This window comes from Oncorhynchus clarkii, unplaced genomic scaffold (assembly GCF_045791955.1).
Source record: "Oncorhynchus clarkii lewisi isolate Uvic-CL-2024 unplaced genomic scaffold, UVic_Ocla_1.0 unplaced_contig_7709_pilon_pilon, whole genome shotgun sequence".
Lineage (NCBI taxonomy): Eukaryota > Metazoa > Chordata > Actinopteri > Salmoniformes > Salmonidae > Oncorhynchus > Oncorhynchus clarkii.
This window is the reverse complement of record NW_027258331.1, coordinates 40,783-67,884: the sequence shown is the minus strand read 5'-3', so window position 1 is coordinate 67,884 and position 27,102 is coordinate 40,783. Positions and strand designations below refer to the sequence as shown.

The window sequence follows — 27,102 nt, the reverse complement described above, 5'->3', positions numbered from 1 at the left end:
TTGTTCTCCCTCTACACCGTTATTCTCCCTCCACATCGTTGTTCTCCCTCCACATCGTTATTCTCCCTCCACATCGTTATTCTCCCTCCACATCGTTATTCTCCCTCCACATCGTTGTTCTGTTATTCTCCCTCCACATCGTTGTTCTTCCTCCACATCGTTATTCTCCCTCCACATCGTTGTTCTCCCTCCACATCGTTGTTCTTCCTCCACATCGTTGTTCTCCCTCTACATCGTTGTTCTCCCTCCACATCGTTGTTCTCCCTCCACATCGTTGTTCTCCCTCCACATCGTTGTTCTCCCTCCACATCGTTGTTCTCCCTCCACGTCGTTGTTCTCCCTCCACGTCGTTGTTCTCCCTCCACGTCGTTGTTCTCCCTCCACGTCGTTATTCTCCCTCCACGTTGTTATTCTCACTCCACATCGTTGTTCTCCCTCCACATCGTTGTTCTCCCTCCACATCGTTGTTCTCCCTCTACATCGTTGTTCTTCCTCCACATCGTTGTTCTCCCTCCACATCGTTGTTCTCCCTCCACATCGTTGTTCTCCCTCCACATCGTTGTTCTCCCTCTACATCGACTTCATGATGCTGGTGATTTAATGTCCTCAGTCAGACAGCCAGTGGTAGCAGAAGCAAGAGGCAGGTGAAATCTAGCAACCTACAAGTGATCAAAATAAAATAATAGTAATAATAATAATAATAATAACAATAACAAGAATAATAACAGCAATAATAATAACAATAATAATAATAATAATATTTACAATAATAATAATAATAATAATATTTACAATAATAATAATAATAATATTTACAATAATAATAATAATAATAACAACAACAGTAATAATAACAACAACAGCAATAATAATAATAATAATAACAATAATAATAATAATAATAATAATAATAGCAATAATAACAATAATAATAATAACAATAATAATAGCAATAATAACAATAATAATAATAACAATAATAATAGCAATAATAACAATAATAACAATCAGAATACCAGTAACAAGAATAATAACAACAATACTAAACAATAATAATAATAATCATTAATTTAATTTGTACATCTCTTTTTTTCACACCAAAAGGTGCTGAATATATATATATATTTTTAATCAAAGCAATCCAAAACACAGAACATTGTAAGCAGACAACAAATGGTATTTACATGTGTTGTCACTGAATGAACATACTGTAGGTCTTAGAAAGCCTGGGCACAGCAGTTCACTGCAAAGGAGTGATTTGGGCGACATGCCTAAATAAATGTACGCTAAATAGAGAACGGACTAAATTCAAGCAATGACCTACATTTTAGCGGGCAGTGGCGCTGTATGAGGCGCTATGACGACACACATCTAATGGCTTAGTACATGGGGGGGGGGGGGGGGGGGTACACTTCGCCATAAAATAGAACCTAGGCTGTTTTTAGTCACATATTATAGTCACAATAAGATGCATCATGCCCATAGGGGGCAAACGGGCACGTGCCCCCCCCCACCTCGAATTTGTCCTGTTTCTCTGTAATAGTACTAGTCACTACTACCCAGAAGCCATTGCAGGCTATCAATCAAATTAGAGTAGCTAGACTGTCTAACTATCTTAGCAGGCATATCTGCTGGAAAGGGTTGACAAGACTTTAGAAAAGCAAGCAAAACTAAATGTAATGAATAGGACTCAAATTCCTTTCAATCTTTTACCCAGATTTTTAGCAGAGATGCAGAGAAGCATATTTAGTCAGGAGGATAAAGAAAGCTTAAAAGAGGCATGCTGAGGTATGAAGAGAAATATACATAGAACTAAGCCTAATGATTATGGGCTCTAGATTGCAGGAACAAGCTGTTTCAGGTGTTTGAAAAATGCTTAACTCTCCTAGTCTAGCCCCCCTCTAGACCAACCCTCAGCCATCTTCACATACTTTGTGTCCCTTCAGATTGTTGGTGTGTATGACGCCCCTGAATAACTAAACAACCTTTATTTCTCCATGAGGAGAAACATGCCTTATATTTCATGGCTTATATTAATTCAATCATAGGAATGTGTTCTTAACTGACTTAAAGGTTAAGAAAAACATAAAAAACTAATAAAAATAGGTAGCTTCACATGAAATGTTGATTATAGATTTCTAATAACATTTAATAAAACATTTATCTAAAGGTAATTTTGGCATTTTTACATGTGAAGATTGCAGGCCCTCACTATACGTTTAAAAACAGACGATATCTATGAATTAATTTACAATAAATACATAACTTGTAAATAATGCAATGGGTCACCATTTGTTGTAGCTAAATAGCGCCATCTAGTGCACTAACTGAGGAAGAGCGTCCTCAAAGCCAGCTGCCTACTGCGCATGTTATATTTTTTATAAACGCCGTCTTTCATAGCCTGTTCCCATATCTCTTTGGCATCTTGCCAACTCCTGTTCATTAATTTGTGATGTTTGGCATTAAAATGCGTGACAAGGATTTGGCGATTATGACAGTAACCTTTTCAATGTGACGAACTATTTTCTTTCTCATTTGTTCTTGTGAGAACTAGTGGAACGACAAGAGACCTACCTGGTTAAATAAAAGTGAAATAAAACATATTTAAAAATAAAAAAGAGAAAGAATTGTCAGTGCAACGTCGTCCGACACGTCACAGGCCGTCGTTGTAAATAAGAATGTGTTCTTAACTGATTTGCCTAGTTAAAAAAAGTGAAGTAAATAAAAATAAATAAACAGAGAGAGAGAGAGAAAGGCGAGCATGGTATGACATACGAGCCTGGCAACTCAGGCTACCTTTTGCATGCCTCATGTCTGAACATTTCCCGCGAGTTGCTGACGGGGCGGGTCCAAATTCAGGAAAGACGGTATCTGATTGGACTGATACAGATTCCGCGCCAAATATGCAAAGTAGAGATGGTCACATGGACCAATCAAGATTCAGAACTGAGTTCACCGCGTACTTAGTGGCGCGAAAATCTTGCATTTCTGTAAAGACCTATGTAGGAACGGTCACGTCAGAGTCTGTAAAAGTTTGTTATATTTGGAAAATATAGAATTACGAAATGGCGGCTGATTCTGTGGACGATCGGGAGATGAGAGAAGCACAGAGAGAATATCTGGACTTCTTAGATGACGATGTAAGTAGCATAATTGCTTGAAAAATATAATGCTTACTTTGTATGCCTATGGACAAATGGAAACCATGCGGCGATGAGTGACAATAGAGAGCAACAGTAATGGCGTCTTTTTGTAGCTATTAACTCCTTCACTGTTCGTTGAGAAAAGCCGATCGGGAAATTAATGGAGTTTTTTTAGAGTTTTTGTTCGATAAACGCCGAAAATAAGTGATGTGGGAAACACCGGCTTAGGAGAGCATATACGTTTTTTGTTCTATGAGATAATCTAAATCAACTAACATCGCTTTAAAAAATTTTAAAAAAGCATTTTGAAGCGTTTATGTAATAATTAAAAAGGTGTAACACACCTAACAGTTAAGTGTTCGTAATTCATGAAGGTCATGTTAACTGACTGGTATTATCTCATAAAACAAAACATATATGATCGCCTAAACCTGTGTTAACCTCAAGACCTTATTTTCGACGTTTATTCCAAAACTCATTATTTTTTCCCCCGTCATGTGTGGTTTTTAATCACTACAAGCTGGCGAGATCTATTAAAATCTTAAGTTTTGCAGGAACACTGTCCGAAGAGTTGCTGTCTAACGTTAATCCCATTTCACTTGCATTTTTTTTTAAACAACCACATGCGTTGTTTGTTAAATGTTACTAAATACTGTGTCTAGTTAACCAAGTAGCTATAAGATGTTAGCTAAGTAAGCACCAGATAGTTAGATGATACTGAGAGCCAGTATGGGTGAAAGTGCAGGGAGTTGAGTAGCCAGCCAATCACTCGGCCTGGATGGTATCTAATGGCGTCCTCCTCTCTGTGTGTGTGTGTGTGTGTGTGTGTGTGTGTGTGTGTGTGTGTGTGTGTGCGCGTGGGTTCCGATGCAGCAAGACCAGGGGGTCTACCAGAGCAAGGTACGGGACATGGTCAGCGAGAACAAGAACCGCCTCATCGTGAACATCAACGACCTGAGGCGACGCAACGACGTGCGGGCTACCAGGTACACACACACACATTAACGTGGTATACCATGAATGCCTATCGTGTTCGTCTGTAGTTGAGTGATCCACAATGTGGTCTTGCATTTCTTTCTACTGTCATCTATTGTCATTGTGGAGTGACACTTTTTAATACATTTCGACAACAGTAACTACACTGTATTTACACACCTTAGTATCTCATAGTTATACACACCTGTGTACAATGCGATCGCGCTATCCGTTATCCATGGGGCTCCCGAGTGGCGCTATGTGCTGTGTGTCAGTGCTAGAGGCGTCACTACAGACCCTGGTTCGATCCCGGGCTGTTTTTAAAAACAGTATAAAGGAGAGCCACACGCTCGAGGAGCTCCGACGCAAAAAAAATATATATTTTCCGTCCCAACGTTTCGACAGGCGAGTTGTCTTCATCGGGGTATAATGACAAACTCTGCGGCGAGACTCGTTTATATTGTGTCAATAGACAGACACAGGTGTCTGTAGTCATGGCAGGGCGTGGCCTGATATCATTGGTTCATTCTCATTAAAATGTATTAAAATAACTTACATAAAACAATAAATGGATCGCATACGATCATAGATACAATTTGGCTCCATAAGCCTACAAACAAATGGTATCACAACCGGCCGTGATCGGGAGTCCCAACGGCCCAGTGTCGTTCTGGGTTCCGGGAGGCTTTGACCGGGGTAGGCCGACATTGTAAAATAAGAATTTGTACTTAACCGACTTGCCTGGTTTAAATCAAGCTTAAAATAAATATAAATAATTGTGCATTGACATCAGGATACGGGATATCTATTACGTGTTAGTTGATTATATTACACAGCTATATGATATGTCCAACATAATGTCCTGACGCTCTCTCTGCGTCTCTCTCTCTCTCTCTGCGTCTCTCTCTCTCTCTCTGCGTCTCTCTCTCTCTCTCTGCGTCTCTCTCTCTCTCTGCGTCTCTCTCTCTCTCTGCGTCTCTCTCTCTCTCTGCGTCTCTCTCTCTCTCTGCGTCTCGCTCTCTGTCTCTCTCTCTCTCTGCGTCTCTCTCTCTGCGTCTCTCTCTCTCTCTCTGCGTCTCTCTCTGCGTCTCTCTCTCTCTCTGCGTCTCTTGCTCTGCGTCTCTCTCTCTCTCTGCGTCTCTCTCTCTCTCTGCGTCTCTCTCTCTCTCTCTGCGTCTCTCTCTCTCTCTGCGTCTCTCTCTCTCTCTCTCTCTGCGTCTCTCTCTCTCTCGGGCTGATGATGGGCTGCTACTTATATAACAGCCCGATTACATCACACTATGGATTTAAATGAACCCGAGGCTGTGCTCTCTTCCCAGGTTGATGACTAATGCGTTTGAAGAGCTGCTGGCGTTCCAGCGGGCTCTGAAGGACCTTGTGGCGTCTGTAGATGCTACGTACGCCAAGCAGTACGAGGAGTTCTTCGTTGGTCTGGAGGGAAGTTTTGGGAACAAGCATGTCTCCCCCCGAACCCTCACCTCTCGTCTGCTGGGCAGCATGATCTGTGTGGAGGGCATCGTCACCAAGTGTGAGTGTTTGGGGGGAAACTAGGTTGTGGATGTCTCTCATTCGCTAAAAAGTATAAACATTAGGGATGTGACAAACGGAGAGAGAATTTTTTTTTCTCCATTAAAATGTTAATGAAAAAAATCATAACATTTCACTAGAATATACAGCAACGGTTTGGTTCTCACAGTGTCTCCCTTTCAGATAAAGGTTTCACCTCTACTACCAATACTTAACCTCAATTCCACCTCGCAAAGTTTGCATTTAGTTAGGGATTTTTTTCTTAATTAACAGTAAGGGTCCCAATTTAGTTGTAAACGTTCACACCCCTAGTTTACATCCAAGTTAGGAGGCTCCCCCAAGTGTCTGGAATCTCCAGCATCTATGTGCCGCTGATAAATTGTGGCCACTACTGCAAAAAAAACCCACAAAAACAAACCCCACAGATAACATCATTTTTGAGAACCAACAATCGGCCAAAACGAAAACTAGACAGAGGGAATCTAACGTTCCCCGGTTGTCATGGCAACCCCGTTGATTTTCTGAGTCACTCGGGTATCATAACAACAAGGCAGAATGTGTAGAATTGCAGAAAATTGCAGGCCCTGGGGGGGGGGGGGGGGGTATATGGCCAACATACAAAGGCTAAGGGCTGTTCTGTTCTTAGGCACGATGCAACATGGAGTGCCACAACCCCACCACAGGTGCCTTATTGCTATTATAAACTGGTTACCAACGTAATATAAGCAGTTTAAAAAACAAAACATGTTTTGACATACCTGTGGCATACGGTCTGATATACCACGGCTGTCAGCCAATCAGCATTCAGGGCTGGAACCACCCAGTTTATAATATATATTTCTGTTCATCTCTGTAGGTTCTCTGGTCCGTCCAAAAGTAGTGCGTAGTGTCCACTACTGTCCAGCCACCAAGAAGACTATGGAGCGCAAATATACTGACATGACCAGTCTGGACGCCTTCCCTTCCTCTGCTATCTACCCTACCAAGGTAAACACACACACACACACACACACACACACACACACACAGGTTGAGGAGAACAGCCTTCCCTTCCTCTGCTATCTACCCTACCAAGGTAAACACACACACACACACACACACACAGGTTGAGGAGAACGACCTTCCCTTCCTCTGCTATCTACCCTACCAAGGTAAACACACACACACACACACACAGGTTGAGGAGAACAACCTTCCCTTCCTCTGCTATCTACCCTACCAAGGTAAACACACACACACACACACACACAGGTTGAGGAGAACGACCTTCCCTTCCTCTGCTATCTACCCTACCAAGGTAAACACACACACACACACACACACACACACACACACACACACACAGGTTGAGGAGAACAACCTTCCCTTCCTCTGCTATCTACCCTACCAAGGTAAACACACACAGGTTGAGGAGAACAACCCGTTGGTGACAGTTTGGTCTGTCCATCTACAAGGACCACCGAACCATCACGCACACTCACCACCTCTCTCTTTTTCTCTCGCTCTCTCCTTCTCACCATCCCCCCCTCTCTACTCTTTCTCTCTCTCCCTCCCTCCCTCTTATTTTCTCTCTCTCTCTCTCCATCCCTCTCTCTAGGATGAGGAGAACAACCCATTGGAGACAGAGTTTGGTCTATCCGTCTACAAGGACCACCAGACTATAACAGTCCAGGAGATGCCAGAGAAGGCTCCTGCCGGTCAGCTTCCCCGCTCGGTGGACATCATACTGGACAATGATCTGGTGGACGTGGTCAAGCCAGGAGACAGAGTCCAGGTGATCGGAACCTACCGATGTCTGCCTGGCAAGATGGGGGGATACACCTCTGGGACCTTTAGGTGAGGATAGGCGCTCTGAATGTCCTTTAGGTGAGGACTGACGCTCCGAACGTCCTTTAGGTGAGGACAGGCGCTCTGAACGTCCTTTAGGTGAGGACAGGCGCTCTGAACGTCCTTTAGGTGAGGACTGACGCTCTGAAACGTCCTTTAGGTGAGGACTAACGCTCTGAACGTCCTTTAGGTGAGGACAGGCGCTCTGAACGTCCTTTAGGTGAGGACTGACGCTCTGAACGTCCTTTAGGTGAGGACTGACGCTCCGAACGTCCTTTAGGTGAGGACAGACGCTCTGAAACGTCCTTTAGGTGAGGACAGACGCTCTGAAACGTCCTTTAGGTGAGGACTGACGCTCTGAAACGTCCTTTAGGTGAGGACTAACGCTCTGAACGTCCTTTAGGTGAGGACAGGCGCTCTGAACGTCCTTTAGGTGAGGACTGACGCTCTGAACGTCCTTTAGGTGAGGACTGACGCTCCGAACGTCCTTTAGGTGAGGACAGACGCTCTGAAACGTCCTTTAGGTGAGGACAGACGCTCTGAAACGTCCTTTAGGTGAGGACAGGCGCTCTGAACGTCCTTTAGGTGAGGACAGGCGCTCTGAACGTCCTTTAGGTGAGGACAGGCGCTCTGAACGTCCTTTAGGTGAGGACTGACGCTCCGAACGTCCTTTAGGTGAGGACTGACGCTCTGAACGTCCTTTAGGTGAGGACTGATGCTCTGAAACGTTCTTTAGGTGAGGACAGACGCTCTGAAACGTCCTTTAGATGAGGACAGACGCTCTGAAACGTCCTTTAGGTGAGGACGGACGCTCTGAAACGTCCTTTAGGTGAGGACAGACGCTCTGAAACGTCCTTTAGGTGAGGACAGACGCTCTGAAACGTCCTTTAGGTGAGGACAGACGCTCTGAAACGTCCTTTAGGTCTTAAATACGAAACACCCTAAAAGTTGACAAAGTCCCGCCTAAAAAAAATATACACTTTACACAAACACTATTACTTGACTTGCATTATTACGAGACGTTGTTAAGTGACGTTTCTGTCAGGAAGTGAGACGTTTCTGTCAGGAAGTGGGACGTTTCTGTCAGGAAGTGGGACGTTTCTGTCAGGAAGTGAGACGTTTCTGTCAGGAAGTGGGACGTTTCTGTCAGGAAGTGAGACGTTTCTGTCAGGAAGTGGGACGTTTCTGTCAGGAAGTGAGACGTTTCTGTCAGGAAGTGGGACGTTTCTGTCAGGAAGTGGGACGTTTCTGTCAGGAAGTGGGACGTTTCTGTCAGGAAGTGAGACGTTTCTTCCTCTGTTCTCCAGGACCATCATGATAGCCTGTCAGGTGAAACAGATGAGTAAAGAAGTGTCTCCCTACTTCTCAGCGGACGACGTCTCCAAGATCAAACTCTTCAGCAAGTCAAAGATGGTAAAGACCTGATACGTTTTCTCCCTCTAGCCGTCGCCGTGGATACATCTCATTAAGTCTCTCTTTCCTTGATCTGACAAGATGGGATAGTCGCTCTGTTCGCGAACCCTTCTTTCTGAGGTCAAGGGGGACCGTCTTGCTCGAACTCATTCCCTCAAACGTACGTCTGTTCTTCCTGTCTCCTATCCAGGATGTGTTTGACCAGCTGTCCCGCTCCTTAGCCCCCAGTATCCACGGTCACGAATACATTAAGAAGGCCATCCTGTGTATGTTGCTGGGAGGAGTGGAGAAGGTTCTGGAGAATGGGTCACGGATCAGAGGAGACATCAATGTACTGCTCATAGGTACTGAGACGACATCGTCCCCCCTCTCTCTCTCTCTCTCTCTCTCTCTCTCTCTCTCTCTCTCTCCCTCTCTCTCCTCTCTCTCTCTCTCTCTCTCTCTCTCTCTCTCTCTCTCTCTCTCTCTCTCTCTCTCTCTCTCTCTCTCCCTCTCCCTCTCCCTCTCCCTCTCCCTCTCCCTCTCTCTCTCTTTTAAAATTTAAAGTAACCTTTTATTTAACTAGGCAAGTCAGTTTTAAAAACAAATTCATATTTACAATGACGGCCTACCCCGGCCAAACCCGGACGACGGCTGGACCAATTGTGCGCCGCCCTATGAGACTCCCAATAACGGCCTGATGTGATACAGCCTGGATTTGAACCAGGGACTGTAGTCACGGCTCTTGCACTGAGATGCAGTGCTGCGCCACTTGGGGTCCCTTCCCGTCTCTCTCTCCCTCCACTAGGTGACCCGTCTCTCTCTCTCCACTAGGTGACCCGTCTCTCTCCCTCCACTAGGTGACCTGTCTCTCTCCCCCTCCACTAGGTGACCTGTCTCTCTCTCTCTCCACTAGGTGACCTGTCTCTCTCCCCCTCCACTAGAAGACCCGTCTCTCTCTCTCTCCACTAGGTGACCCGTCTCTCTCTCTCCACTAGGTGACCCGTCTCTCTCTCTCCACTAGGTGACCCGTCTCTCTCTCTCCACTAGGTGACCTGTCTCTCTCTCCCTCCACTAGGTGACCTGTCTCTCTCTCCCTCCACTAGGTGACCCGTCTCTCTCCCTCCACTAGGTGACCCGTCTCTCTCCCTCCACTAGGTGACCCGTCTCTCTCTCCCTCCACTAGGTGACCCGTCTCTCTCTCCCTCCACTAGGTGACCTGTCTCTCTCTCCCTCCACTAGGTGACCTGTCTCTCTCTCCCTCCACTAGGTGACCTGTCTCTCTCTCTCTCCACTAGGTGACTCGTCTCTCTCCCTCCACTAGGTGACCCGTCTCTCTCTCCCTCCACTAGGTGACCCGTCTCTCCCTCTCTCCACTAGGTGACCCGTCTCTCTCTCTCTCCACTAGGTGACCCGTCTCTCTCTCTCTCCACTAGGTGACCCGTCTCTCTCCCTCCACTAGGTGACCCGTCTCTCTCTCTCTCCACTAGGTGACCCGTCTCTCTCTCTCTCCACTAGGTGACCCGTCTCTCTCTCCCTCCACTAGGTGACCCGTCTCTCTCTCTCTCCACCAGGGGACCCGTCTCTCTCTCTCTCCCTCCACTAGGTGACCCGTCTCTCTCTCTCTCCCTCCACTAGGTGACCCGTCTCTCTCTCCCTCCACTAGGTGACCCGTCTCTCTCCCCCTCCACTAGGTGACCTGTCTCTCCCCCTCCACTAGGTGACCCGTCTCTCTCTCCCTCCACTAGGTGACCCGTCTCTCTCTCCCTCCACTAGGTGACCCGTCTCTCTCTCCCTCAACTAGGTGACCCGTCTCTCTCTCCCTCCACTAGGTGACCCGTCTCTCTCTCCCTCCACTAGGTGACCCGTCTCTCTCTCCCTCCACTAGGTGACCCGTCTCTCTCCCTCCACTAGGTGACCCGTCTCTCTCTCCCTCCACTAGGTGACCCGTCTCTCTCTCTCCCTCCACTAGGTGACCCGTCTCTCTCTCCCTCCAAAAGGTGACCCGTCTCTCTCTCTCCCGCCACTAGGTGATCCGTCGGTGGCTAAGTCCCAGCTGCTCCGTTATGTCCTGCACACGGCACCCCGAGCCATCCCAACCACCGGCCGGGGGTCATCTGGGGTCGGCCTGACCGCTGCTGTTACCACTGACCAGGAGACTGGTATAGACACACAGACACACACACAGACACACAGACACACACACACACACACAGACACACACACACACACACACACACACAGACACACAGACAGACACACACACACACACACACACACAGACACACACACACACACACACACACACACACACACACAAGTTCAAGTTTTACTGAATGAGAAAAATCATAGCTGACACAATGGTGTCATGAATGATCGTAAAACATTAAACAATTTAAGTCGATAATTAAATCATACTGACAATGAAATAACAAATTAATTGAATAACTGAACGACCCAAAATGACTCACTGAACCCCCCCTCTCTCCCCATTTCTCTCTCTCTCTCCCCATTTCTCTCTCTCTCTCCCCATTTCTCTCTCTCTCCCCATTTCTCTCTCTCTCCCTCTCCCCTTCTCTCTTTCCCTCCCCTTCTCTCTTTCCCTCCCCATCTCTCTCTCCCTCTCCCCTTCTCTCTCTCCCTCTCCCCATCTCTCTCTCCCTCTCCCCATCTCTCTCTCCCCTTCTCTCTCTTTCCCTCCCCATCTCTCTCTCCCTCTCCCCTTCTCTCTCTTTCCCTCCCCATCTCTCTCCCTCTCCCCTTCTCTCCCCATCTCTCTCCCTCCCCATCTCTTTCCCTCCCCATCTCTCTCCCCATCTCTCTCTTCTCTCTCCCCTTCTCTCTCTCTCTCTCCCCCTCTCTTTCCCTCCCCATCTCCCTCTCCCTTTCTCTCTCTTTCCCTCCCCATCTTTCTCTTCTCTCTCTCCCCTCCCCATCTCTCTCCCTCTCCCCTTCTCTCCCCATCTCTCTCCCTCCCCATCTCTTTCCCTCCCCATCTCTCTCCCCATCTCTCTCTTCTCTCTCTCCCTCTCTTTCCCTCCCCATCTCTCTCCCCATCTCTCTCTTCTCTCTCCCCTTCTCTCTCGCTCTCCCTCTTTCCCTCCCCATCTCTCTCTCCCTCTCCCCTTCTCTCTCTCTCCCTCTCCCCTTCTCTCTCTCTCCCTCCCCATCTCTCTCCCTCCCCATCTCTCTCTTTCCCTCCCCATCTCCCTCTCCCCTCCCCATCTCTCTCCCTCCCCATCTCTCTCTCTCCCCTACTCTGCTCCTCCTCATCAGGTGAGCGTCGTCTGGAAGCGGGGGCGATGGTTCTGGGGGACAGGGGTGTGGTCTGTATCGATGAGTTTGACAAGATGTCTGACATGGACCGTACAGCCATCCACGAGGTGATGGAGCAGGGTCGTGTCACCATCGCCAAGGCCGGTATCCATGCCAGGCTCAACGCCCGCTGCTCTGTGCTGGCAGCTGCCAACCCCGTCTACGGGAGGGTGAGTTTATAGTCCTGACCTTTGACACGGAATGTCTTCCCTTTCTATTGTGTCTGAACACTTTGATATAAAACATGTGTAAAATGAACCTTTCCTTCTTTTAACCCTTTTTCTCTCTGTCTCTCTCTGTCTCTCTGTCTCTGTCTCTCTCTCTCTGTCTGTCTCTCTCTCTAGAAGTTATCTAACCCTTTCTCTGTCTCTCTCTAGAAGTTATCTAACCCTTTCTCTGTCTCTCTCTCTCTCTCTCTAGAAGTTATCTAACCCTTTCTGTCTCTCTTTCTGTCTCTCTCTCTAGAAGTTATCTAACCCTTTCTCTGTCTCTCTCTCTAGAAGTTATCTAACCCTTTCTCTGTCTCTCTCTAGAAGTTATCTAACCCTTTCTCTGTCTCTCTCTAGAAGTTATCTAACCCTTTCTCTGTCTCTCTCTCTCTCTCTCTAGAAGTTATCTAACCCTTTCTGTCTCTCTTTCTGTCTCTCTCTCTAGAAGTTATCTAACCCTTTCTCTGTCTCTCTCTAGAAGTTATCTAACCCTTTCTCTGTCTCTCTCTCTCTCTCTAGAAGTTATCTAACCCGTTCTCTGTCTCTCTCTAGAAGTTATCTAACCCGTTCTCTGTCTCTCTCTAGAAGTTATCTAACCCTTTCTCTGTCTCTCTCTAGAAGTTATCTAACCCTTTCTCTGTCTCTCTCTAGAAGTTATCTAACCCTTTCTCTGTCTCTCTCTAGAAGTTATCTAACCCTTTCTCTCTCTCTCTCTCTCTCTCCCAGTACGATCAGTATAAGACTCCTATGGAGAACATTGGTCTGCAGGACTCTCTGCTGTCTCGGTTTGACCTGCTCTTCATCATGTTGGACCACATGGATGCAGAGCAGGACAGAGAGATTTCAGACCACGTCCTCAGGATGCATCGATACAGAGACCCCCGCGAACAGGACGGGACAGGTAACATTCTCATACACCACTAGGTGGCAGGATAGGTTTCTCTCTGGTTAAAAACAGACAGTAATCACCAGCCCTGGTCCTTCAGAGCTACTGGTTCTGCAGGCCTGAGTCAACCTGATTCATCAACCACTTATCAAGGCTTTTATTATCTAAATCAGATGTTTTAGTGCTTGGCTTTATCAAAGGTCAGCATACCAGGTGGGGAGGATAGGGGCCCAGGTGTAGGGGATAGGGGCCCAGGTGGGGGGGGATAGGGGCCCAGGTGGGGGGGGATAGGGGCCCAGGTGGGGGGGGATAGGGGCCCGGGTGGGGGGGGATAGGGGCCCGGGTGGGGGGGATATTTTTTTTTATTTTTTATTTTACCTTTATTTAACCAGGCAAGTCAGTTAAGAACAAATTCTTATTTTCAATGACGGCCTGGGAACAGTGGGTTAACTGCCTGTTCAGGGGCAGAACGACAGATTTGTACCTTGTCAGCTCGGGGGTTTGAACTCGCAACCTTCCGGTTACTAGTCCAACGCTCTAACCACTAGGCTACGCTGCCGCCCCGATAGGGGCCCAGGTGGGGGGGATAGGGGCCCAGGTGGGGGGGGGGGGGGGGATAGGGGCCCAGGGGGGGGGGGGGATAGGGGCCTTGATATATTTGAACACTTCCCAAACCCTCATGATGGGTCGTTGCTCAGCTTTTAATTACATTTTTAACCTCCCCTGTTATTGTCATGGTGAGAGGTTAGCATGTCTTGGGGGTATGATATAACATGCTAACCTCCCCTGTTATTGTCATGGTGAGAGGTTAGCATGTCTTGGGGGTATGATATAACATGCTAACCTCCCCTGTTATTGTAATGGTGAGAGGTTAGCATGTCTTGGGGGTATGATATAACATGCTAACCTCCCCTGTTATTGATAATGGTGAGAGGTTAGCATGTCTTGGTGGTATGATATAACATGCTAACCTCCCCTGTTATTGATAATGGTGAGAGGTTAGCATGTCTTGGGGGTATGATATAACATGCTAACCTCCCCTGTTATTGATAATGGTGAGAGGTTAGTATGTCTTGGGGGTATGATATAACATGCTAACCTCCCCTGTTATTGTAATGGTGAGAGGTTAGCATGTCTTGGGGGTATGATATAACATGCTAACCTCCCATGTTATTGTCATGGTGAGAGGTTAGCATGTCTTGGGGGTATGATATAACATGCTAACCTCCAATGTTATTGTCATGGTGAGAGGTTAGCATGTCTTGGTGGTATGATATAACATGCTAACCTCCCCTGTTATTGATAATGGTGAGAGGTTAGCATGTCTTGGGGGTATGATATAACATGCTAACCTCCCCTGTTATTGTAATGGTGAGAGGTTAGCATGTCTTGGGGGTATGATATAACATGCTAACCTCCCCTGTTATTGTAATGGTGAGAGGTTAGCATGTCTTGGGGGTATGATATAACATGCTAACCTCCCATGTTATTGTCATGGTGAGAGGTTAGCATGTCTTGGGGGTATGATATAACATGCTAACCTCCCATGTTATTGTCATGGTGAGAGGTTAGCATGTCTTGGTGGTATGATATAACATGCTAACCTCCCCTGTTATTGTAATGGTGAGAGGTTAGCATGTCTTGGTGGTATGATATAACATGCTAACCTCCCCTGTTATTGTAATGGTGAGAGGTTAGCATGTCTTGGGGGTATGATATAACATGCTAACCTCCCCTGTTATTGTCATGGTGAGAGGTTAGCATGTCTTGGTGGTATGATATAACATGCTAACCTCCCATGTTATTGTCATGGTGAGAGGTTAGCATGTCTTGGAGGTATGATATAACATGCTAACCTCCCCTGTTATTGTAATGGTGAGAGGTTAGCATGTCTTAGGGGTATGATATAACATGCTAACCTCCCCTGTTATTGTAATGGTGAGAGGTTAGCATGTCTTTGGGGTATGATATAAAATGCTAACCTCTGTTATTGTAATGGTGAGAGGTTAGCATGTCTTGGGGGTATGATATAACATGCTAACCTCCCCTGTTATTGTAATGGTAAGAGGTTAGCATGTCTTGGGGGTATGATATAACATGCTAACCTCCCATGTTATTGTCATGGTGAGAGGTTAGCATGTCTTGGAGGTATGATATAACATGCTAACCTCCCCTGTTATTGTAATGGTGAGAGGTTAGCATGTCTTAGGGGTATGATATAACATGCTAACCTCCCCTGTTATTGTAATGGTGAGAGGTTAGCATGTCTTTGGGGTATGATATAAAATGCTAACCTCTGTTATTGTAATGGTGAGAGGTTAGCATGTCTTGGGGGTATGATATAACATGCTAACCTCCCCTGTTATTGTAATGGTAAGAGGTTAGCATGTCTTGGGGGTATGATATAACATGCTAACCTCCCATGTTATTGCCATGGTGAGAGGTTAGCATGTCTTGGGGGTATGATATAAAATGCTAACCTCACATGTTATTGTCATGGTGAGAGGTTAGCATGTCTTGGGGGTATGATGTAACATGCTAACCTCCCCTGTTATTGTAATGGTGAGAGGTTAGCATGTCTTGGTGGTATGATATAACATGCTAACCTCCCATGTTATTGTCATGGTGAGAGGTTAGCATGTCTTGGGGGTATGATATAACATGCTAACCTCCCCTGTTATTGTAATGGTGAGAGGTTAGCATGTCTTGGGGGTATGATATAACATGCTAACCTCCCCTGTTATTGATAATGGTGAGAGGTTAGCATGTCTTGGGGGTATGATATAACATGCTAACCTCCCCTGTTATTGTAATGGTGAGAGGTTAGCATGTCTTGGGGGTATGATATAACATGCTAACCTCCCCTGTTATTGTAATGGTGAGAGGTTAGCATGTCTTGGGGGTATGATATAACATGCTAACCTCCCCTGTTATTGTAATGGTGAGAGGTTAGCATGTCTTGGGGGTATGATATAACATGCTAACCTCCCCTGTTATTGTCATGGTGAGAGGTTAGCATGTCTTGGGGGTATGATATAACATGCTAACCTCCCCTGTTATTGTAATGGTGAGAGGTTAGCATGTCTTGGGGGTATGATATTTGTGCGTTTAATTTTCTCACTCATCATTATTCACAATTCATTCAGTAACTATCTGTAATCAATTTTGGTACAAAGTGCTGGAGTACAGGACCAAAACAACCAAAAATGTGTCACTGTAGCCTACGGGTACTTACGCTGTGTGTGTGTGTGTTGCAGCGATGGCCTTCGGTGGGTCAGTTGACATCCTGGCCACTGAGGATCCTGACTCGTTTCAGGAAGAGCAGGAGGAACTGCAGGTCTACGAGAAACACAACAACCTGCTACACGGCACCAAGAGACGCAGGTATGGAGAGATATATATATATACACACACACACACACACACACACGCACACACACAGGAAACACAACAACCTGCTGCACGGCACCAAGAGACGCAGGTATGGAGATATATACACACACACACACACAGGAAACACAATAACCTCCTGCACGGCACCAAGAGACGCAGGTATGGAGATACACACACACACACACACACACACACACACACAGGAAACACAATAACACAATAACCTCCTGCACAGCACCAAGAGAGGTAAGGAGTCTCCCGTCTCATCACAGCACGTTGGACTTCTTCTTTGCTGGTTTTTCTGTACCCGTTTCCATGGTAACAGATTCTGCTGTTGTTTAGAGAGAAGATCGTGAGTAAGGAGTTCATGAGGAAGTACATCCACATCGCCAAGGTGTTGACCCCTACGTTGACCCAGGAAGCAGCCAATCACATTGCGGAAGAGTACTCCAGGCTGAGAAGCCAGGAACAGCTGGGAGCCGATATTTCCAGAGTGAGCCCTTTAGACACCACTAGGCTGCGTTTACACAGGCAGCCCAATTCAGATCTTTAGCCCAATTATTCGCCGCAAATCTGATCTGATTGGTCAAAAGGCCAATTATTGTCAAAAGATCGGACTGACTCTGTCTGTGTAAATACATGTTCTTAGTCGTACATCCACACACACCTTGACCCCTGCCCTTCTCTCTCCCTGTCTAACCCCTCCTCTCTCCCTGTCTAACCCCTCCTCTCTCCCTGTCTAACCCCTCCTCTCTCCCTGTCTGACCCCTCCTCTCTCTCTGTCTGACCCCTCCTCTCTCCCTGTCTGACCCCTCCTCTCTCCCTGTCTGACCCCTCCTCTCTCCCTGTCTGACCCCTCCTCTCTCCCTGTCTGACCCCTCCTCTCTCCCTGTCTGACCCCTCCTCTCTCCCTGTCTGACCCCTCCTCTCTCCCTGTCTGACCCCTCCCCTCTCCCTGTCTGACCCCTCCCCTCTCCCTGTTTGAACCCTCCCCTCTCCCTGTCTGACCCCTCCCCTCTCCCTGTCTGACCCCTCCTCTCTCCCTGTCTGACCCCTCCTCTCTCCCTGTCTGACCCCTCCTCTCTCTCTGTCTGACCCCTCCTCTCTCTCTGTCTGACCCCTCCTCTCTCCCTGTCTGACCCCTCCTCTCTCCCTGTCTGACCCTCTCCCTCCAGACGTCCCCAGTAACTGCCCGTACTCTGGAGACCCTGATCCGTCTGTCTTCGGCCCACGCTAAAGCCCGCATGAGTAAGGCTGTGGAGCTGGAGGACTCGGAGGTCGCTGTGGAGCTGGTCCAGTTCGCTTACTTCAAAAAGGTCAGTGGACTCAACATGCCGAGTTGACAGATTGTTGCATTTGTCACAGCTTTTCAGGGAACACGCATCTTCATCTGAATAAACTCTGGTGAAGTCTGTCTGGTGTCTTTCTGTATAAGTTCAACCAATCTCTGTCCCGTTGTTCTAAAAGGTTCCAAATCCATGGTTCTGTAGGTTCCGTCCCGTTGTTCTAAAAGGTTCCAAATCCATGGTTCTGTAGGTTCCGTCCCGTTGTTCTAAAAGGTTCCACATCCATGGTTCTGTAGGTTCCGTCCCGTTGTTCTAAAAGGTTCCAAATCCATGGTTCTGGAGGTTCCGTCCCGTTGTTCTAAAAGGTTCCAAATCCATGGTTCTGTAGGTTCCGTCCCGTTGTTCTAAAAGGTTCCAAATCCATGGTTCTGTAGGTTCCGTCCCGTTGTTCTAATTGTTCCGTCCCATGGTTCTGTAGGTTCCGTCCCAAGGTTTTAAAAGGTTCCGTTCCGTAGGTTCTGGAGAAGGAGAAGAAGAGGGGGAGGAAGGAGCAGGAGTCTGACTCAGAGGAGGAAGAGACGACACAGCGTACCCCTCGCTCAGAGAAGAAGAGGTACGGCTTAAGACACCACCCACACGTGTCCTCCTCAGACCCCCATAATCACACCTCCTCTAGTGTCCTGCTCAGACCCCATAATCACACCTCCTCTAGTGTCCTGCTCAGACCCCCATAATCACACCCCCACTAGTGTCCTGCTCAGACCCCCATAATCACACCCCCACTAGTGTCCTCCTCAGACCCCCATAATCACACCCCCACTAGTGTCCTCCTCAGACCCCCATAATAACACCCCCACTAGTGTCTTTCTCAGACCCCCATAATCACACCTCCTCTAGTGTCCTCCTCAGACCCCCATAATCACACCCCCACTGGTGTCCTCCTCAGACCCCCATAATCACACCCCCACTAGTGTCCTCCTCAGACCCCCACTAGTGTCCTGCTCAGACCCCCATAATCACACCCCCACTAGTGTCCTGCTCAGACCCCCATAATCACACCCCCACTCTAGTGTCCTGCTCAGAACCCCATAATCACACCCCCACTATTGTCCTTCTCAGACCCCCATAATCACACCCCCACTAGTGTCCTCCTCAGACCCCCATAATCACACCCCCACTAGTTTCCTCTCAGACCCCCATAATCACACCTCTAGTTTCCTCCTCAGACCCCCATAATCACACCCCCACTAGTGTCCTCCTCAGACCCCCATAATCACACCCCCACTAGTGTCCTTCTCAGACCCCCATAATCACACCCCCACTAGTGTCCTGCTCAGACCCCCATAATCACACCCCCACTCTAGTGTCCTGCTCAGAACCCCATAATCACACCCCCACTATTGTCCTTCTCAGACCCCCATAATCACACCCCCACTAGTGTCCTCCTCAGACCCCCATAATCACACCCCCACTAGTTTCCTCTCAGACCCCCATAATCACACCTCTAGTTTCCTCCTCAGACCCCCATAATCACACCCCCACTAGTGTCCTCCTCAGACCCCCATAATCACACCCCCACTAGTGTCCTTCTCAGACCCCCATAATCACACCCCCACTAGTGTCCTCCTCAGACCCCCATAATCACATAATGAAGGTTGAAACACAGGAGAGTAGATTTGTTTACGCGTTGTCTAACCGGTGTTCTCTGTTTGTAGGAGTCGCCGTGGTTCCCAGAGCAGCGAGGCCTACGACCCGTATGACTTTGCTGGAGAGAAGGACATCCCTGAGAGTAAGAGATACACACTTACCACCCTAATCTCACCTCATAGATTTAAAAAAAAAAATGTTTACCTTTATTTAACTCGGCAAGTCAGTTAACCTCTAGCGTCGAGCAATCCCGTATCCGGGAGCGTAATCATAGCCTCAAGCTCATTAGCATAACGCAACGTTAACTATTCATGAAAATCGCAAATGAAATGAAATAAATATATTGAAACACAAGCTTAGCCTTTTGTTAACAACACTGTCATCTCAGATGTTCAAAATAATGCTTTTCAACCATAGCTACACAAGCGTTTGTGTAAGAGTATTGATAGCCTAGCGTAGCATTAAGCCTAGCATTCAGCAGGCAACATTTTCACAAAAACAAGAAAAGCCTTCAAATAAAATCATTTACCTTTGAAGAACTTCGGATGTTTTCAATGACGAGTCTCTCAGTTAGATAGCAAATGTTCATTTTTTCCAAAAAGATTATTTGTGTAGGAGAAATAGCTCCGTTTTGTTCATCACGTTTGGCTAAGAAAAAAAAACAAAAATGCAGTCAACACAACGCCAAACTTTTTCCCAAATTAACTCCATAATATCGACAGAAACATGGCAAACGTTGTTTAGAATCAATCCTCAAGGTGTTTTTCACATATCTCTTCGATGAAAAATCATTCCTGGCAGTCGGTTTCTCATCAAAGGCAAACGGAAAAATACTGCAGCTGGAGATTACGCAATAATTGCCTCGGAGGACACCAACCTGGTAGATGTAGTCTCTTATGGTCAATCTTCCAATGATATGCCTACAAATACGTCACAATGCTGCAGACACCTTGGGGAAAACGTGGAAAAGGTAAGCTGACTCCTAGCTCCTCCACAGCCATATAAGGAGTCATTGAAATGAGGCGGTTTCAAAAAATGCGGCACTTCCTGATTGGATTTTTATCTGGGTTTCGCCTGTAACATCAGTTCTGTGGCACTCACAGACAATATCTTTGCAGTTTTGGAAACGTCAGAGTGTTTTCTTTCCAAATCTGTCAATTATATGCATAGTCGAGCCTCTTTTTGTGACAAAATATCTTGTTTAAAACGGGAACGTTTTTCATCCAAAAATTAAAAGAGCGCCCCCTATATCGAAGAAGTTAAGAACAAATTTTCATTTACAATGACGGCCTACTGGGGAACAGTGGGTTTAACGGCCTTGTTCAGCTCGGGGATTCGATCCAGCAACCTTTCGGTTACTGACCCAACACTCTAACCACTAGGCTACCTGCTGGTTACTGGCCCAACACTCTAACCACTAGGCTACCTGCTGGTTACTGGCCCAACACTCTAACCACTAGGCTACCTGCTGGTTACTGGCCCAACACTCTAACCACTAGGCTACCTGCCGCCCCTGAGGGAAAGAGAACTACATTGCTGGTTTAAGGGCTTTGTAAATAAGCCTATGACAGTAAGGTCTACAACACCTGTTGTATTCAGCACATGTGACTAATAAAGTTAGATTTGATGCGAGTTGAATAGTAAGGCTATGAGAGAGGTTATAGACCTACAGACTTGTGTCCACATTTCAGTTTCCGTTTAACCCATCTGCACAGTACAGTTCCCTTGACGTGCTGTAGACCTATATTTGAAGCCCCGTCTTCTTGTGACTGTGGAATTTGTGTCACGCCTCACCATCATCTCACATAACATATGACTGATATCAACCCCCCCCCCTTTTTCCCACGTCACCTAATCTTTCCCCCGAACATGATTTGTCCTCCTTTGCCCACCTTCATCTCTCCATTATTTTTTTTTTTACAGCTTTTCTCTTATTGAACATAGTCCTTTTTGCCTCCGTGGATTGACATGAACTGGTGTCGAGGCTATTCGGGGCCCGACCCACTAACGCCAGATGGCCTAAAAATAATGAACGAAAAAACCACCTCAATCTAGCCGATAGATAAAAAGAGTTTAATTCTTGTGCAATTTATTTCTCTTTATTCAACCCGCCCTTCATCCAAATCATATTTAATGACCCTAAAACCCGTCCGCCCCGCGGATATAACTGCGGGGACCGTGGGTTTACGAGTCAACCCATGCATCACTATCAAAGCCTATAAACACAATACGATAGTCACACACGGAGAAACGACATGTGGCGGACCAAGATACCACAGCAGATTAAGTGGTAAAAAGTTATCCTGGACCCAGACGTCATGAGTAAAATATGTCTAGTGAGATCTCTCTCTCTCTTCAACATCAGATTTGCCAATTTTTTTCTGTTTACACTGGACTTGGATCTGATGTGACCAAAGCCCCATTCCTGCCTCACCTGTGTAGACAGATTAGAATACCGTAAATACCATAGTATATAGACAGACAAAAATAAAGATAGCAATTCAAACAATACTGGAGCTTCTCATCTACACTTTATTGTCTTGCATACTTGATTAAATTTAATGTGTGGATATTTTAAAACCCTTGAATTATCAATTTGGCTAACAGATCAAAAATGCAGTCTGCTGGTATTAAGGTAATTACGGTAATTCTTGCAGGGACATATGGTTGTGGGAGAGCTGTTGTCTTTACACTGTATCACTCAGAGGGGGGTGTGGGAGACATCTCTTAAAAGACAGATTTGAATCCAGATCCAGATCTAGTTCATATCTTCAACGGCTAATAGAGTGTAACACTACACTGAGTGAGGAAATGGAGGTTTCTGCATTATGATGCTTTAACATGACGCTACAACATTCTATAGCAGCCATGTTAGAACCCCATTAACATGACACTACAACATTCTATAACAGCCATGTTAGAACCCCATTAACATGACACTACAACATTCTATAACAGCCATGTTAGAACCCCATTAACATGACACTACAACATTCTATAACAGCCATGTTAGACCCCCATTAACATGACACTACAACATTCTATAACAGCCATGTTAGAACCCCATTAACACTGCATGGGGAATATTTAAACAATGCTATGTAACAGGGCTCCTGAGTGGCGCAGGGGTCTAAGGCACTGCATCTCAGTGCTTTAGGCATCACTACAGACATCCTGATTCGAATCCAGGCTGTTTCACAACCGGCCGTGATTGGGAGTCCCATAGGGCGGCGCACAATTTGCCCAGCGTCTGCGTTTGGCCGGTATAGACCGTCATTTTAAATACGAATTTGTTCTTTAAAGACTTGCCTAGTTAAATAAAGGTTGAATAAAAAAAATAAACTGTCTACTATTAGAACAATATTTAAAAGTTGACCCAACTCTCTGGTCTGACAATGAACTCTGTCTACTCCTCCCACAGTCCAGGCTGGCACGCCCAAACCGGCAGAGGAGGAGCCTATGGATGCCCCTGTCCCACCAAGCCAGGACGGACAGACTGACGAACGGACAGAGGTGTCTGCAGACAGGTGGGTGTGGCAGTCGAGTGCTGTATATGTGACAGCAAAATGGAACTATAGTCTAATATGAATGGAAGTATTATCAACAAAAATATGAAAGCAACATGTTAAGTGTTGGTCTCGTGTTTTATGAGCTGAAATAAACGATCCCAGAAATGTTCCAAGCCCACAAAAAAAGTATTTCTCTCCAATTTTGTGCACAAATTTGTTTCCATCCCTGTTAGTGAGCATTTCTCTTTTGCCAAGATAATCCATCCACCTGACAGGTGTGGCATATCAAGAAGCTGATTAAACAGCATGATTATTACACAGGTGCACCTTGTGCTGGGGGACAATTAAAAGGCCACTCTAAAATGTGCAGTTTTGTCACACAACACAATGCCACAGATGTCTCAAGTTTTGAGGGAACGTGCGATTGGCATGTTGACTACAGGAATGTCCTCCAGAGCTGTTGCCAGATCTTTAAATGTCCATTTCTCTACCATAAGCCGTCTCCAATGCCATTTTAGAGAATTTGTCAGTACGTCCAACCGGCCTCACAACCACAGACCACGTGTATCCACACGAAAATCTGAGGCCTGTTGTCGTGCCGTTCATCTGCTGCCATCACCTCAGCATGATAATGCACGGCCCCATGTTGCAAGGATCTCCACACAATTCCAGGAAGCTGAAAATATCCCAGTTCTTCCGTGGCCTGCATACTCACCAGACATGTCACCCATTGAGCGTGTTTGGGATGCTCTGGATCGACACGTTCCAGTTCCCGCCAATATCCATCAACTTCCCACAGCCATTGGAGAGGAGTGGGACAACATTCCACAGGACACAAATCAACAGCCTGATCAACTCTATGTGAAGGAGATGTGTCGCGCTGCACGAGGCAAATGTTGTTGACACCAGATACTGACTGGTTTTCTGAACCAATGTCCATAGTTAAAAAAAAAAAAAAGTATCTATGACCAACAGACCAGCATAAATCAAATCAAACTTTATTAGTCACATGGGCCGAATACAAAAAGTGTAGACTTGAGCGCGAAATGCTTTCTAACAAGCCCTTAACCAACAATTCAGTTCTAGAAAGAGTTAAGAAAACATTGATCAAATAAACTAAAGTAAAAAAATATATTAAAAGTACCACAATAAAATAACAATAACGAGGCTTTATACAGGGTGTACCGGTACAGAGTCAATGTGGAGGCTATATACAGGGGGTACCGGTACAGAGTCAGTGTGGAGACTATATACAGGGGGTACCGGTACAGAGTCAATGTGGAGGCTATATACAGGGTGTACCGGTACAGAGTCAGTGTGGAGACTATATACAGGGGGTACCGGTACAGAGTCAATGTGGAGGCTATATACAGGGGGGTACCGGTACAGAGTCAATGTGGAGGCTATATACAGGGGTTACCGGTACAGAGTCAATGTGGAGGCTATATACAGGGGGTACCGGTACAGAGTCAATGTGGAGGCTATATACAGGGGGTACCGGTACAGAGTCAATGTGGAGGCTATATACAGGGGGTACCGGTACAGAGTCAATGTGGAGACTATATACAGGGGGTACCGGTACAGAGTCAATGTGGAGACTATATACAGGGGGTACCGGTACAGAGTCAATGTGGAGACTATATACAGGGGGTACCGGTACAGAGTCAGTGTGGAGACTATATACAGGGGGTACCGGTACAGAGTCAATGTGGAGGCTATATACAGGGTGTACCGGTACAGAGTCAATGTGGAGGCTATATACAGGGGGTACTGGTACAGAGTCAATGTGGAGGCTATATACAGGGGGTACTGGTACAGAGTCAATGTGGAGACTATATACAGGGGGTACCGGTACAGAGTCAATGTGGAGGCTATATACAGGGGGTACCGGTACAGAGTCAATGTGGAGGCTATATACAGGGTGTACCGGTACCGAGTCAATGTGCGAGGATACAAGCTATTGAGGAGCCTCTTGGTCCTAGACTTGGCGCTCCGGTGCCGCCGTGACAATTTTATGGGCTTTCCTCTGACACCGCCTATTATATAGGTCCTGGATGGCAGGAAGCTTGGTCCCAGTGATGTACTGGGCCATACACACTACCCTCTGTAGCGCCTTGCGGTCAGATGCCGTTCTACAGATGCCGGGGCAGCTGTAGAACGTTTTGAGGATCTGGGGGAGCATGACTAATCTTTTCAGTCTCGTGAGGGGGAAAAGGTTTTGTCGGCCCTCTTCACGACGATCTTGATGTGTTTGGACCATGATAGTTTGTTGGTGATGTGGACACCAAGGATCTTGAAACTCTCGACCAGCTCCACCCGTCGATGTCAATGGGGGCCTGTTCAGCCCGCCTTTTCCTGTAGTACACGATCATCTCCTTAGTCCTGCTCACATTGAGAGAGGTGGTTGTCCTGTCACCACACCGCCAGGTCTCTGACCACCACACCGCCAGGTCTCTGACCACCACACCGCCAGGTCTCTGACCAACACACCGCCAGGTCTCTGACCACCACACCGCCAGGTCTCTGACCACCACACCGCCAGGTCTCTGACCACCACACCGCCAGGTCTCTGACCAACACACCGCCAGGTCTCTGACCACCACACCGCCAGGTCTCTGACCAACACACCGCCAGGTCTCTGACCACCTCCCTATAAGGTGTCTCTTTTGTCGGTGGTCACAACAGACACTGTTGTGTCGCCAGTCATGTGAAATTCATAGATTTGGACCTATTGAATTTATTTAAATTGTCTGAATACCTTATAAGAACTGTAATTCAACATTTTTGGGGGGGAAATTGTTGCATTTTTATATTTTTGTTCAGTGTAATTGATTAATTTTCCCCCTCTCTTGTGCACCGCCACCTGCCATGAGGTTGCCTATGCAGAGAGCGCTGCAAATATTTTACATAATAATAAAAACATTTTTTACTGCTCGGTGGGAGGGGTTGATCACTTATTGCAGAATTGGGTTGCGAAGTCCATTTTTTTTGTCTTATATCTCACTGGCTGTTTGGATTCTAATAATTCAACTCCAGATTTATGGTTTAATCTGTCGGGCAGAATTACAACAAGTGCTGCTTCTGAAATCATTACAGAGACATTCCAATCTCTACTTCATGTGTTAGTTTAGCTTCTTATGCCATTTATTTTCTGTAAACAACAACAAAAACACAGAATCTCGTCTTTTATGTACCTCACATAGATGGTATTTTTCATAAATGAATTTCTCTCTCTGTTCTCCAGGCTGAAGGAGTTTAAGTCCTCCCTCCTGGAGGTGTTCCGTTCTGCACACGCTCAGTCCGTCGGTATCAACTCTCTGATGGAGAGTGTCAACAAGGACAGAGATGCCCCCTTCGCCCTGACAGAGGTCCGGGCCGCCCTCGCCCGCATGCAGGACGACAACCAGATCATGTTGGCCGACGACATCATCTTCCTCATCTAAAGACCAAGGAAAACATCTTCGTCTTAGACCGAAGTGAAGAAGAGGTGAAGGGAGAGGAAGAGTCTGAATGGAGAGTTGTTTCTTATTGGAGACCAAGAAGAATGAGAAGGAATTCAGAAATAATTGAAGTGGATTTTGACTAGTTCTTTTGGGTTTTGGGGCCAACTCGCTTCTTCCAATTTAGCCTTTTTTTGTTTGTTGGCAATAACCACTTATGGACCCAAAAAGTAGTTGAAAGGATTATGGTTTTATTTTGTTGTAATGTTCGTATGTTAATTCTTTTATCAGGCTCACAAAGTTTAGTTTCTTTGCTTCACTCGTGTTTTAGCTACATATTATGGGATGTACCAGGTCTGGTTACAATCACAAGTCTCCCTAGAGCATCTACATGGTTTTATGCTTTCGGTTTTATAGTTTTAGTATTTCTGTTTTTTAAAGAAAAATACCTTTCTTGTATATATTGTTTTGTTAAAGAAAAGGTTTTCATTGTAAAGGTTTGTCAACTGTAATAGTGCATCGAGATGAAAAATAAAATGACTTGGATGTTGAA

General features: G+C 46.3%; 1 protein-coding gene across 2 annotated transcripts; it reads left to right on the top strand.

Annotated features, from left to right (window-relative positions):
- Positions 1-2,942: 2,942 nt before the first annotated feature.
- Positions 2,943-27,102, top strand: LOC139396683 (zygotic DNA replication licensing factor mcm3-like). 2 transcript variants are annotated; one of them, XM_071143624.1, is made up of 17 exons: positions 2,943-3,140; positions 4,017-4,129; positions 5,438-5,646; positions 6,502-6,632; positions 7,243-7,481; positions 8,780-8,885; positions 9,076-9,229; positions 10,895-11,026; positions 12,141-12,349; positions 13,115-13,289; positions 16,532-16,658; positions 17,010-17,160; positions 17,843-17,983; positions 18,469-18,566; positions 19,669-19,742; positions 23,022-23,127; positions 26,354-27,102. In XM_071143624.1, the coding sequence occupies exons 1-17, from the start codon at positions 3,066-3,068 to the stop codon at positions 26,550-26,552; spliced, it is 2,439 nt and encodes an 812-aa protein (XP_070999725.1). In that variant the 5' UTR covers positions 2,943-3,065; the 3' UTR covers positions 26,553-27,102. The 2 variants fall into 2 exon arrangements, with proteins under 2 accessions (XP_070999725.1, XP_070999726.1); XM_071143625.1 differs by lacking the exons at positions 2,943-3,140; positions 4,017-4,129; positions 5,438-5,646; positions 6,502-6,632 and adding an exon at positions 7,012-7,036 and having other exon boundaries at positions 26,354-26,631.

Coding starts and splice junctions, on each gene's coding strand:
- LOC139396683 (XM_071143624.1), top strand. CDS start 3,066: ATGGCGGCTGATTCTGTGGACGATCGGGAGATGAGAGAAGCACAGAGA. Junction 5,647..6,501: donor GGAGGGCATCGTCACCAAGT/GTGAGTGTTTGG, acceptor TCATCTCTGTAG/GTTCTCTGGTCCGTCCAAAA. Junction 7,482..8,779: donor TACACCTCTGGGACCTTTAG/GTGAGGATAGGC, acceptor TCTGTTCTCCAG/GACCATCATGATAGCCTGTC.